The sequence below is a fragment of the Procambarus clarkii genome, chromosome 28 (genome assembly GCF_040958095.1).
Source record: "Procambarus clarkii isolate CNS0578487 chromosome 28, FALCON_Pclarkii_2.0, whole genome shotgun sequence".
In the NCBI taxonomy this organism is placed as follows: domain Eukaryota; kingdom Metazoa; phylum Arthropoda; class Malacostraca; order Decapoda; family Cambaridae; genus Procambarus; species Procambarus clarkii.
Genome location: NC_091177.1, coordinates 5,726,650 through 5,741,649, shown reverse-complemented (window position 1 = coordinate 5,741,649; position 15,000 = coordinate 5,726,650). Strand labels below are relative to the sequence as shown.

Genomic DNA, 15,000 nt, shown 5'->3' with positions numbered 1-15,000 from the left:
GGATACATTTACTCATCACCTTGTGTAGCTCAGGATACATTTACTCATCACCCTGTGTAGCTCAGGATACATTTACTCAACACCTTGTGTAGCTCAGGATACCTTAACTCAATACCTTGTGTAGCTCAGGATACATTTACTCATCACCCTGTGTAGCTCAGGATACATTTACTCTTCACCTTGTGTAGCTCAGGATACATTTACTCATCACCTTGTGTAGCTCAGGATACATTTACTCATCACCTTGTGTAGCTCAGGATACATTTACTCATCACCCTGTGTAACTCAGGATACTTTGATTCATCACCTTGTGTAGCTCAGGATACTTTGACTCATCACCTTGTGTAGCTCAGGATACATTTACTCATCACCCTGTGTAGCTCAGAATACCTTGACTCATCACCTTGTGTAGCTCAGGATACCTTGACTCATCACCTTGTGTAGCTCAGGATACCTTGACTCAACACCCTGTGTAGCTCAGGATACCTTGACTCAACACCCTGTGTAGCTCAGGATACCTTGACTCAACACCCTGTGTAACTCAGGATACCTTGACTCAACACCCTGTGTAGCTCAGGACACATTTACTCATCACCTTGTGTGGCTCAGGATACATTTACTCATCACCTTGTGTAGCTCAGGACACATTTACTCATCACCTTGTGTAGCTCAGGATACATTTACTCATCACCCTGTGTAGCTCAGGATACATTTACTCATCACCTTGTGTAGCTCAGGATACATTTACTCATCACCCTGTGTAGCTCAGGATACCTTGACTCATCACCCTGTGTAGCTCAGGATACCTTGACTCATCACCCTGTGTAGCTCAGGATACATTTACTCATCACCCTGTGTAGCTCAGGATACCTTGACTCATCACCCTGTGTAGCTCAGGATACATTTACTCATCACCCTGTGTAGCTCAGGATACAATTACTCATCACCCTGTGTAGCTCAGGATACATTTACTCATCACCCTGTGTAGCTCAGGATACATTTACTCATCACCCTGTGTAGCTCAGGATACAATTACTCATCACCCTGTGTAGCTCAGGATACATTTACTCATCACCCTGTGTGGCTCAGGATACATTTACTCAACATTAAACAAACAAGCTTTTAGCTTAGAGCATTTTTTTCCAAAATAAATCACTAATATTTGTACTAAACTCAAAATATAAAAGAATTGATTGATATTTTGTAATATATAATACATTTTTTTATTCGAAATTTTCTCACTAAAACAATATTTTTTCCCCAATTATATTCGGATGTTAAGCCATGTAAAAATTATTTTCCCAATTGTTAATTAATAGGCATCTTTGTGAATTAAATATTCGTGATTTAATAATTAAAAAAATCACAATTTTATGTCTTTATTACATGTCAACTAAAATCTGTATATTTATGTACGAGTTTAATTCAGTTTCTCAGTTGTAAATTGTAGTAGATAAGGTTACTATGTAAAGTGGGAGAGACGAGGAGCCGAGATCATTTCCACACGAGATTAATATCTCATTTGCTATCGGAGATGATCTCTTGAAGGTCATTACTCTTCAAGAAGTTCTGAACAATACGTCAGTATTCTCATGCGCCACAAGGTCACTGTGTCGCAAAGGTAGCTGTGTGTGTGTGTGTGTGTGTGTGTGTGTGTGTGTGTGTGTGTGTGTGTGTGTTGGGTGTGTGTGTGTGTGTGTGTGTGTGTGTGTGTGTGTGTGTGTTGGGTGTGTGTGTGTGTGTGTGTGTGTGTTAGGTGTGTGTGTGTGTGTGTTGGGTGTGTGTATGTGTGTGTGTGTGTGTGTACTCACCTATTTGTGCTTGCGGGGGTTGAGCTCTGGCTCTTTGGTCAAAAAAGTGTGTGTGTGTGTGTGTTTGTGTTTGCGTGTGTGTGTGTGTGTGTGTGTGTGTGTGTGTGCTTTGGGGCAATGTGTGAGTGTTGGGTAGGGGGGGGGATGTGTGTGTGTGTGTGTGTGTGTGCTTTTGTGCTGAAAGAAGAGTGTGTACGTGTACGTGAGTGAATTTGAGTGTGCTCTCCCCCCCCCCCCCCCTGAGAGACAGACACGGTTCCCTTCCTCTCTCCCCACTACCATAACGTATAACAAAAACAATGACATTGTTTGGTCGTACAATGACTGTGTGTATGTAGCAGAATAAGACCCCTAAATAATCTTCTATACCAGTTACCCATTATGGTTCTCAGAACTGGGTATTTATAGAACATTTAAACAACAGGCATAGAATATTTTACTAATTAAACAGACGACTCAGTTAATCAATTTAGCCTTAATCAAGTCTGCCCGATATATATATATATATATATATATATATATATGTAATGATATAAGGGCTGACTGGTCGTTCTTGGTTCCCGCGTAACTGTTAACTATAGTCATTTCTATATCTATAGCTATGTTCCTCAAGTTTTCTGCCTATATGGCTCCTTCGCTTGATACATGTATTATATTTCTGAGATTGATTTTTCTATTTAAATTCTTTTATTTAGCTTGATGAGGGACATCAGTGTCAGTGAAAGAGACATACATCTTCAATTTATGAATTGGCAAATGTGTTGGTTTCACTCAAAATTGGCGGACTATTGACAATTTATCACAGTTTGTTAGAAAACTGGTGCTTTGAAGCATAATAATAGGTCTGTAGTGATGATTAGTTTATATATTGAACCACTGTTTACAAATGTTCCAACTTAACGAAATTTCGCAATTGATTTTAAATAATCTAATTAAAGAAGGTTCTTCTAAATTCGAATTTAATAAGCAACTATTTTGGTAAATTGTTAGAAAAAGCGATTTCAGAATCGGTTTTCTCGTTTGATGGGGAAACTCCACGTCTCAGATACAAGGGGGTGGCAAGGGGGTTCAATCTCATTCTAATGTGTTCCACAGTAATCTAAAGGAACTACAGAGAGATCTGATCCTATTGAATCCAAAACTAAATTCTATCGTCGATATGTCGATGTTGTTTTTCTAATTCTTAATGATCGTTTACATGTGGATATGTTTTGCTTCGTATTTGAATTCTACACAATTCAACTTGATATTTATCTATGAATTTGAGGTTAATTCCAAAATTACATTTCTTATCTCATTAATTATTGATTTTGATTATCAATTTACTTAATTTTTGTCCGATATTAGTCAAGATATATTCAATTAAAACTTTAGTAGATAAAGCTTTTATCTTTATTCTAATTATAAATTATTTGATGTTAAAATTAAGTTCTTGTTCGATTTCTTTGAATCCCCCAAAAAATTCAAAGCAAACTATTTTTACAGGATTTTGAAGATATTCTTAAATCCCTAATGTTCAAATTCCCACAATCCATAAAGATTTTCATTACATCAAATTCTGTAAACTATCATATTAGAATGGAAACTCGTAACATTTTCAGACATTCGTATCCACAATTTATCTTTCAGTCAATATTTTCCAATAATCACAATATTGAAAACTATTTAAAGCCCAGATCATTCTCCCTTTAATCTCAGGTCTGATATTGCTTATCGGTTTAGGTATTCGAGCTGTAATGTTCAGTACGTGGGAAATACCTCCCGATACCTCAAACACCGTATCTGTTTACATATAGATATATCTTACCATACATGTTTGCCCCTAAGGCAAGTTGCTATCCGAGTTCACTGGTAAGCGATAAGTACTTCTTCACTCGGCGATTTCACTGTACTGATATCCTGTCGTTATCGCCTAGACCTCAACATCTGCAATGTGTCCTCTCACTAGGCTGTTTAATGCAGCGGCCGTCCTCCCCTGACGCATTCGTCAATTGTAACTTACTGTGTATTAAAAATTGGTTAGTTCTCATATATAAATTAATATTATTATACCTAAAAATTCTATGTATAGTTAGGCGTAGGTTAGGTTAGATATTTAGGTTCGGTTGACGATTATTTGTATTGTACGTGGGTGAAGCATTTATAGAATTGTGGTTCGAACAGAAGACGTGAGCGAAGCATTTGTTCCGGAAGTGTTCGGACGTCATCAGTTGTAAGTCGTGTGTAAATCGTTTTTCATTCATATACAGGGGGTTTAGCGGCTGGGTTAACGAGCTTGGATCTTTGTATGCAAGGACGGGCTGGTTTGCAACGTCAAAATGAGACCCTAGTCGAACAATGAAGAATGAAGAGAACGAGTCGAGTCCTCGACTCGACACTTCATTCACAAAATTTTCGTCTTCTTAAACCAGCCCGTCCTCATCAACAAAGACCCAAAGTCTATTCCATGCACCCGCCAAACCACCTGTTTTTTTTTTTTTTTTTTTTAATGAAAACGGTTTACACACGACTCACAACTGATGACATTCGAACACTTCCCGAACAAGTGCTTCGCCGACGACTTTTGTTCGAACCACAACGCTGTAAATGCTTCACCCCACGTACTACAAGTACGAATAATCGCCAACAGAACTTAAACACCTAACCTTACCTACGCTTAACTATATATATGGAACTTTAATATATATAAAATAATATTGCTTTATATGAGAACAAACTTAATTTAATACGCAGTAGGTAAAAATTGATGAATACGTCTTTTGGAGGCGGTAGGGGGAGGGGCTGGGAGGAGGTCGACGGCCGCTGCTTTAACAAGCCTGGCCTGAGAACAGGTTGCCGAGTGTGTTGTTTGTTCTTTTATACGTTTCATGTTCTATTTTGTATATATCTTCTACTTTTTATTTGTATTTATTTATTTATTTATTTATCTTTTATTGTCGAAGTCTTCTAACTGATCCTTATTTTCTTCAATCTTTGGACTTTTTGTTAGTGACTTTTAGGTAATTTTTGTTCATCACAGATAAAGGATTGTTATGTCCAAAACATTTATTTTCATAAATAAATTGAAGATGTATTGTTTGTTGAGCTCATATAATTTAAAAACTCTTACACAAATGTCACAGATTAAAAATAATTTGCTTTCATCAAAATGTACAAATTGATACCCAGGAATGTTAAGGAATATATATATATATATATATATATATATATATATATATATATATATATATATATATATATATATATATATATATATATATATATATATATATATATATATATAAAACCACTCAGCCCTTAAGATAGCTAAAATGCCTGTTTTTGTCAAGCAGATATTCCTGAAACGAAGCAATGCTCACCTTTCATTTACAGCAAATGTCACCTTAAACTCTTCCTTTGCCTTGTGCTTCATTGATGGAACTAATGCAAATAACTTAAACACAATGGTAAAAAGAGTTCCGAGTTCAGTAAAAATAAAACAGAGACCCAGAGCGTTAATAATAGCTGCTGTGGTATAGGGTTGCTATATTTTGGTGTGTGTATGTGTATTGGGTATGTTATATGCGAGTGGATATGCTCCGAGCGGCCACGAACCTTCCAGTAATAATGTGTTTTCTGCCCCCACTGTGTGTACAGGACCGGCGCCCCGGAGACAACAGCGAGGACCCCCGGCCCGGGACAAATGCAACGGCGACGGCGGACGGGGCGACGGCCAGCTTTCACGGGGACCCACGCCGAGGGCCCAGTCGCCCCCCTCCACCACCACCGTGGTCCGTGTCGCCGATATCAAACGTAGCCCTAGTCCCCGCGCTCCGTGTCCGTCGCCTGACTAACGCCTACATCATCCTCCTCCTCCTCCTCCTCTTCCTTCTCCTTCTCCTTCTTGCCCCTCTCTTCCCCACGACTTATTTCCCCCCTCCCCCTCACTTTCTTCCCCATCATCATCCCCAGGGATGTGTTTTGTACCATACTGTAATATTTTTTTAAAAAAGTGATTTTATGAAATGTTATTTGTAGTGTTTTCATGTAATAACGATTAACGGTGATGGAAGAGTCATGATGATATTAACCAATAAATAACCAAACTGTAAGCCGCCTGACCAATGTATTTTCACCAGTCAATATTCAGGAACTTGCAGTGAAATTTTCTTTATGCAAAAAAAAAAAACAAATAAAAACAAAAAAAGGACAATCTGCAGACGTCAGCCATCTAAATTTCAGTGATATTTATTACAAGAGGTGTGATCAACGCGCCGTTTTCTCTCTCTCTCTCCCCCCACTCCCCTTCCCCCCCCCCCCCCCCCCCCCCCCCCCATTTAATCCCTCCTTCCCCCCTAGTTATGGCTGACAGTCACCCACTAGAGAGATTTCACAGGTGGAGCAACAAAATCAAAAGTACTGTGTGGGGGAGCCTTCCACTGCACTATGTGGAGTGCTCTCCACTTCACTGTTTGGAGGGGGTTTTCCCGAAATCACATTTGGAGAGCCTTCCACCACACTGTTGGAGAGCCTTCCACCACACTGTTGGAGAGCCTTCCACCACGTTGTTGGAGAGCCTTCCACCACACTGTTGGAGAGCCTTCCACCACGTTGTTGGAGAGCCTTCCACCACACTGTTGGAGAGCCTTCCACCACGTTGTTGGAGAGCCTTCCACCACGTTGTTGGAGAGCCTTCCACCTCACTGTTGGAGAGCCTTCCACCACACTGTTGGAGAGCCTTCCACCACACTGTTGGAGAGCCTTCCACCACACTGTTGGAGAGCCTTCCACCACACTGTTGGAGAGCCTTCCACCACACTGTTGGAGAGCCTTCCACCACACTGTTGGAGAGCCTTCCACCACACTGTTGGAGAGCCTTCCACCACACTGTTGGAGAGCCTTCCACGTCACTTGTGTGGAGTATATCCTACAACACCCGTGTGGACTGCGCTCCACTGGAGACGTTACGGAGCGCACTCCATACTGTTTTTACAGGGCGTTATACCAGTCCTTTATATCTTCTCTTGACACTAATGTAATATTGATAGCAGGGGGGGCATAGAGGCGAGTCAGTCAGCGGTCTCCTGGCTGCTTCCCACAGCTGGTACCTGGTGTGGCCACAGCTGGTACCTAGAGGGACCACAGGTGGTGCTGTCCTGGGCTTGGCCCCCACCACTGGCCCCACAGGTGGTGTCAAACCGCTTACACGCTAAACACGAGTTAAAAAAAAATCATATTAAATTTGCCTTCCAGGCTAAATATCAAGTTTGTTGACACCAAGATGTACAATTGGGTGCTATACAAGAATGAATTAAACAACCTTATGTACAAAAGAATCATACTAGAGGGAGATAGTAACACTAAGACATTGTTTTCCTTTTGTTACATATTATTTAAAAAGCCAAGTAAACACGCTGAAGGTGGGATTTCACTGTTAAGCAAATGTGTGTTGATTTGTGTATTAAGTTTGCCAGCAAATGTAATCAGACTAATGTATGCGAGACGAATCAAATCAATTTCTTAATTTTTTCTTATGTTACTTGACATATCATTGTGATTATGAGGTGATTTTTTTTGCTTGTTCCTAGAGATTTGGTGTAAAATTAGACATGTGTATTGGAGAGTGTCGAAGCCAAACTTTTAGGTATTTAACTATGTTTATGTCTTATAAGAAATTTCCCAAGGGAATAATTGTCATATATATATATATATATATATATATATATATATATATATATATATATATATATATATATATATATATATATATATATATATATATACATATATATATTATAAATTATATAATTTTGCAGTTTGCTTCCCTCTCGAGTTTGTGAGTTAATAAATCCATTAAGAATAATGCAACACAAAATTTATCAAAGTTATTTTATTGTCAAGAGACTCACCAAAAAGTTAAGTGTAACGCCCAAGATATCTGGTTAAATCTTGCATCTCTTCAAGGCCGAAGATCTCAAGACATAGCGAATACTCTCCTTCCTTACTTAAGACTTTTTATGAAGATATATATTATTGTACGACACTAATGCCCAACACGACACTATTGAGTCTGCCAGTAGAAACCAGGTGTTCTCCCAGCAGATATTCAACGTTAATACAAAATGAAATCACAGTATCCTTGTACAGCTAATGGAAAATTTTTGGAGCAGGGCGGTGGGATTGAACCTGCGTTCTGAGACACCCCCCCCAAACACAAGGTAACCATAACGTTACTCTGCCGCAGCGTTGTAACAAACGTGACAAAAAACAAGAAAAAGGTTGTGGCTACTTTGTGTGTGTGTGTGTGTGTGTGTGTGTGTGTGTGTGTGTGTGTGTGTGTGTGTGTGTGTGTGTGTGTGTGTGTGTGTGTGTGCGTGTATGTATTTCGGTCAGCCTGAAGCCCCCACTTTTTCCAGGAATGAACTTTAAAACACACACACACACACACACACACACACACACACACACACACACACACACACACACACACACACACACACACACACACACACACACACACACATACACAAACAAACAATGTATTCGATGTGACATCTTCAGCCTTGAGAAGATAGCAGGTTTTCAGCTGTTCAGCCAATGTTCTACCTCCTTTTGTGATTGTTTTGTGAATTTATTTTTATGTCAATATTCAAGAATACGGACCACACAGGGAAACATACCTGGCGGAACTCATTATGTATGTATGTACATTTGTGTATAATGTATACATACTTATGAACACACGCGTACACATACACACACAAAACTACACCAATATGCTCACACACACACACACACACACACACACACACACACACACACACACACACACACACACACACACACACACACACACACACACACACACACACACACACACACGCGCGCAACATTACTACCACGCCATCACCACCACTACTCCAGAATTGCACTACTATAATGACACTACCATCCCCTCCCTTACTACACCCCCCACACCACACCACACCATCACACCACAAGCAACCCACCATCCCCATCCCCCCCGACACCACACCATCACATCACAAGCACACCATCAACACACCGCTCACCACACCATCGGATAACACCGTTGATCAGTTCTACTGTTGTGACGTGCAGACGCTAAGCCCCCCTCCTCTGAACAAACATACTTGTAAACTACAGAACAAACTACAGTTTACCCTGTAGGAATAGAGCAAGAGTAAAGGCGAAGCACACGTTCTAAGGTACATTACAACGTTGATCAAATCTTAGACAGATCATTCCAGCTTCAATTATTCATTACGTAGAGACTATACAGTAATCTTTTTCCCCCCTTTTAATAAATTATCAAAGCACATAAAGGAAGTAGAAACTTTGGTTGTTAAAATTCCTGACTGTGCTCTGATGGTCCCAGCCAGCTGCCTGCACCACCTAACAAGGCTATTATAGGTCATGTATCGTTTGACCTCCGTCCTCTCCTGGTTTAGTTACAATCTGATGCATCAATAAACTTTTAAACTAAATCCTCTAAAGCTGTTTATATCAATTCCTTTGATAGGAGATGTTCAGGATGTGACTTCAAACTCGCAAATACACGACGTAAACCCATCGTTGCAGCAACATTAGGTTTTTTTGTTTACGTTCTGTAGTTGCTGGAAACCAGTTGCTGGGTACAGGGGGCCTCATGGCACAGTCAGGAGTACAGGAATAAAAAAAACATGGTCTTTTGAGAGGAATATCCCTACAACAGCTGAACAAAGTTTTTTTTTTTTTTGGTTTGTTTTTGTTTGAAAAGATTGTAATATATTTTCATTAAATATTGTGGATGAAAAATCAAAAACACGTGAAAAATGTTTTCTATATGTTCATAAATGATTTGTTATATGATGGATTTTTGGGATTAGATTTTATCAATCAGGAAAAAAAAATGATAGCCAGAAAGGGTTGAAATTAATTATTTATTTATCATTCACACACTGTATACAATCACTCAATGGACCATTCAGTATGCTGGCCTTAATAAGCTTCCGAGTCTGATTGATCCACTGACTCATTGTAGTAGGGGGAATAGTTAGGGTACACAAAATCTCAATGAACCAATACCATTCCAGGGTTCGACAGTCCCGCATTTCTGATTGGTTATCTAGTGGGAGGAGTAGATCTAGGCTACTCTTCCCAAGATTTATTTAAGCCATTTAACCTTCTCAGCCTCTTCTCTCTCTCTCTCTCTCTCTCTCTCTCTCTCTCTCTCTCTCTCTCTCTCTCTCTCTCTCTCTCTCTCTCTCTCTCTCTCTCTCTCTCTCTCTCTCTCATACCCCCGGCGTGTGTGTGTATACACTTTACTGACCTGTGCTATAGGCCTCTTTAAAGGGGGGCCTAGCTATCAACACTTGAGATTTGTTCAGCCTATTTCCCCTTATTTTCCCCCCTCCCTCCCCCAAAGTGTATAAAATGTGTTTTTGAAAACAATAAAAAAAACTACCTGGTAATTAACTGATGGATTTTCTTTACCTTTGAACCTACTTTGGGAGTGATGAAGCTGCTCAATCTCTGCATCTTTGAACCTGATGATGATGAGGAGGAGGAAGAGGAGGAGAAGGAGAAGGAGGAGGAGGATGAAAAGGAACAAAAGGTAGGTGAGGAAGCAGAAGAAGAAGAAGAGGGCGAAGGGAAGAAGGAACATTTGACAAATGAGAAAATGGAAGAAAGGACTGAGGAGAAAGTGTATAAGAAAATATATCAGACAACATTTGTAAATTGGCTAAAAATTAAATATGAAAATAATAGGGGAAACAGTACAGAAAAGGATGAGGTGAAGAAGGAGAAGAAGGAGGAGGTGGAGAAGTGAAACAATAGAAAGAAAGAATATCAAAATCCACACTGTGCTAAACGGGCTATATAATTCCAGTGTAATTTAGCTCCTTTTACCTAGAGCGGTGCCAGTAGGTGCCACCAGTACTGTGTTAAGTGTTCAAGTGACCTGTGATGGCTGGCACCAGCTGCGGTGACAGTCTCTATAGCGACCTGATAGTCTCTGACTCGCCAATTAACATTTAATACGCTATATAAAGTTCAATTTCTTCCTACTGTGCACTTTGCTTACGGGTACTGTGATCAGTGCATCGATTCCTCATTGCCCTTCCGTATTTTCACGGTTCCATGTCGCCTATGGTAGAGCATAAGGTTTCCCATCTACGGTGCCATAGTACACTAAATGGTTTAATGATTTCCGTACCTGCTCTCCCAATTAATTACGGGTTCACCATAACCCGTGCTGCTTGGAATTTTTTGTTCCAAGTAACGAATCTTTAACAACAACAACATGCTCTCCTAAGTTTCCATTACAATAACATCCCTTCCTAGTTACCACTTCAACAGGTCTAAACACCTATCATGTCAATAATAGGCCTATCTAGCTACTATATCAATAATAGGCCTACCTAGTTACCACTTCAGTGCCTGACCTACCTAGCTACCATTACTTTATGCTAGTAAGCCTGCATAGATTTTGTATTAGCACATTTAGGTTCATTTGCATTTGTGCAGCTGCCCTAGACAATATGAAGGGGAGTACAGCGTGTGTCAAAAACTAGCTACTTTATGCTAAAAGTCCCCATCACACAGGATGGTTAGTCATATAGGGCCATATGTTCAGTAGTCTGCACTGGCAAACTCTGGGTGCAATATGAGGATATCCTCAAGAACACGAGAGTGAATAAAGTCATTACAAAGCTCCAGTACCTCATGCCAACTGGTCTGAATGGTCTAATAACTGGGCATTCGGTGATGTAGTGCGGGAGATCATGCCGCAGTTCCTGCTCACAGAGTTTGTACCTGGAGTGCTCAGGATCGGGAGATCTGTCACCTGTAGCCACCTGCCACAGGTAACGGTAACCCAACCTGATCCTGGCAACCACTGTGTCGCAGTCTGGTCGACGTTTTGTGATGCCTATAAACATAGGTTTCGGATCTGAACAAATCATCGCTTTTTTTATACAGGTGCTTTCAGGTCGTTGAGAGTCCTTAATATCTCTCCTATCAGATCTGAGTGTTTGGAAGAATATAGTCTTGACAACAGAGATGGGATACTGTAGGTCTAATTCAGTTTCATCTTTGTTACACACTAATTTGGCTGCAATGTTTGTGTCATTATGATGAGTTATGTATATGTAAGATGATATCCATACAAAGTCGATTAGAAACCCTTTACTCTGTGCAGCGATCAGGTCATTCATAATTGCTAGTTTGAGGTTCTTGCCGTCGATGTTCCAAGAGAAGTTTTCAATTGCTTAAGGAGGTGACCTTGAATCACAAAAAAATATTCTTCCTCCTGTGTTTTTCAATGTGCAGGTACCCGGGAAACACAAACCGAAACTGTCTCTTACTTTCCGCTTGTTACAACTTGTAATAAAGTTGTTACATCTTGGCTTAACGTGTTTATGACGTATTAGAACGTTGTTAAAACTTGCTATATTGGTTGTTATAACTGGTTAGGAGGTGTTGTAACTTGTTCGAACGTTGTACCAACGTCGTAGTTTCGGTGTGTGTTTGGCGGGTAGCTAGTTGAAATGCAGCTAGTCCTGTTTGTGTGGAGGTCAGCCAGCTGTTTAACCTGACACTGATAAGTCTGTGTGCAAGTATTATTTCTATGAAACCTACATGTTGCTGTAGTACGTCCTGTAGACGACTGGACTGAACCTCCGGTGTAGACACAGTGCTCGTGATATCTGAAATTGTTGATGGAGGCGGCAATTGTTTGGGCATCAGACGTGCGTGACTAACTCTAAGGGGCACCAAAGCCACATTTCAACCTCTAAGGTACTTTGTCACCAGGGAAAACATAATTATTCTTGCTGCTGTGAATTAAAGGCCTCCTCCGATGGAAAATAAATATAAACACACACACACACACAACAGTTGTCAACAGTTGATTGACAGTTGAGAGGCGGGCCGAAAGATCGAAGCTCAACCCCCGCAAGCACAACTTGGTGAGTACAGAGCCTATGTAACAGAGTTCTGATTTCAAATGGATTTGAGTGGCGTGCTAAAGAGTCCTATTTCTTTGTGACAGAAAATTCATTAATAATATCATGTTTGCAGTTAAGAGAACTCTTGTTCCCTCTACTAACAACTTCTATTTTAGTGTCGCGTTGACCTGATGCACCTCTTATTTTTAAGCTGTATTTTCTTATAAATATGTTGATGTTTCTTTCAAATATCAAGTGGCCAATGATGAACTAATATCTGAAGAAGTCTTCATTCTGCCAGTTGGATGGGGGATTTCCTTTAGAGAAACTGAGATCATTCGTTTATTAATTAATTCTTCAGGTGTAGGCCTGAGATCATATTCGGGGACACTAAAAAGCCCCGAAATCATCTCAAGATAACCTCAAGATATAGGCATCGCCATGAGGCCAGGAAACAAGGTGCAGAGTGCAAGGATGGACAACTTAGATACGTCTTGAGCATTTCTTGCATGCACCAAGGTAAGTTCAGAAGTAATTACCCGTTCTACCTCGTCTCAGGATAGCCAAATTAACTCAGTGTGACATTTGTCCAGATTTGCAGGTCTCAGAGAGAACCAGAAACGTTTGAAAGTATAACTCAGAGCCTTTTCGAATTATATTACATCTGAGTAAAAGAAATCCTTATTGTTAAAAAAAAATGGTTAAAAAAAAAAAGCTTATTCAAGGGTTGAATGAGAGGATGTATTCAGCTCTTTATCCTTGACACATTTACATGAAGTTTTCTATGCTATGATTGGCACGTGTGAATGGAATTACAATAGATCTTCAGCATAGCAATAAACGCTTGTCTCAGTACCATGCACCAGCCAGCTTTATTTAGACACTGACACATTCAACACTGCATCAAAATAAACCGTAAACAAGACTTAAGAACATAAAAAAGCCTCGGAGTCTCTGCTTCTGAACCATTTTCCTCCATAAATTGATCCGCCGTCCCTTCCAGGGTCCCTATTCCGTCTCTGAATACAAATCCCCCATAATTAATCCCCTCCATCACCCCCTTCCCCACAAGTTGGGGAAGGGATGGGGTTGAGGAAGAAGCCATATCTGCACCAGTACCCCTCCGCCTTACCCCTCTACCCTTCCTCAAGTTAAGATTTCACCATGGAAATCTCTTTTTAATCCCTTAAACACCACTCTCCCGCTAAGATGGTGTTAATAATTATTCCAGAGAATTTGTGATCCCTTTTTTTAATAGTGCGTGTTTGTTAAGGAGTAATTAGAGCTTTCGCTAGCCGGGTGGAAAGTGGCTATTGTGTAGAGTGCAAGCACGTCTCAGAGACATTTGTTAGGACCACGTATAGCAAAAAATATATATTATACTTTGGCATAGTTCCTGAGCTAAGGGGACTGAGCTATGAAGACAGAGAGAACTGGATCTCACTACTCACTGGAGGAAAGAAGGAATAGAGCAGACATGATGACGACGTACAAGATACTAACTGGAATTGACAAAAGTAGATTTGGAAACAATTGTTCAATGTGAGGAGGAGTAAAACTAAGAGACACAATGGAAACAGGAAACCCAGATGAACCACAGAGATATCAGAAAGAACTTTGTCAGTCTCGGAGTCGTAAATAAGTGGAATGGACTAGATAAGGAAGACGTCGATGACAATTCGATACACTGTCCTAAATGTTCACATGATAAGAAAAACGAGGGAAAAGAGTCACTTCGTTGAATTAGGACTAAATGCTTACACACACACACACACACACACACACACACACACACACACACACACACACACACACACACACACACACACACACACACACACACACACACACACATGAAAATATAGACATTGAGTATAGGCGTAATTGCCTCTGACGGAAGTGGTTGCAGAGATAAATACATAACATTTTCTTCATTCATTACAACACAGGCATCTGGAAATTACTCTCACATGCCAAATGTTGCATTCTTCCGTCGTTTATATATACATCAAGCTCGGACAGATTCATTACGTGCGGACAGCTTCAGCAAAAGTAGAAATTAAACTTCAGGAAACGAGGGACAGCTTTAGCAAGAGTGGAGCGCTGAAGCAAAAGTAAACAGTTTCTGAAGAAATGGACAGATTCAGGAAGAGTGGACAGGGTCAATAGGAGTAGAAAGCTTCAACAAGAATGGACAGATTCAGGAAAGAGTGAACAGCTTCAGTAAGAGTACACAGCGTCAACAAAAGTAGAAAGCT

The 15,000-nt window shown here is 40.2% G+C and overlaps 1 protein-coding gene across 8 annotated transcripts in view; it reads left to right on the top strand.

The window, feature by feature from the left end:
• The window catches only part of Sp1 (transcription factor Sp8), a 159,968-nt gene extending 150,670 nt beyond the window's left edge, over positions 1-9,298 (top strand). For all 8 annotated transcript variants that reach the window (XM_069332822.1, XM_069332821.1, XM_069332824.1 and 5 more), the window contains one exon: positions 5,448-9,298. In XM_069332822.1, coding sequence (XP_069188923.1) covers positions 5,448-5,644 — 197 coding nt within the window. In that variant the 3' untranslated portion in view covers positions 5,645-9,298. The remainder of the gene's footprint in view (positions 1-5,447) is intronic.
• Positions 9,299-15,000: the final 5,702 nt, after the last annotated feature.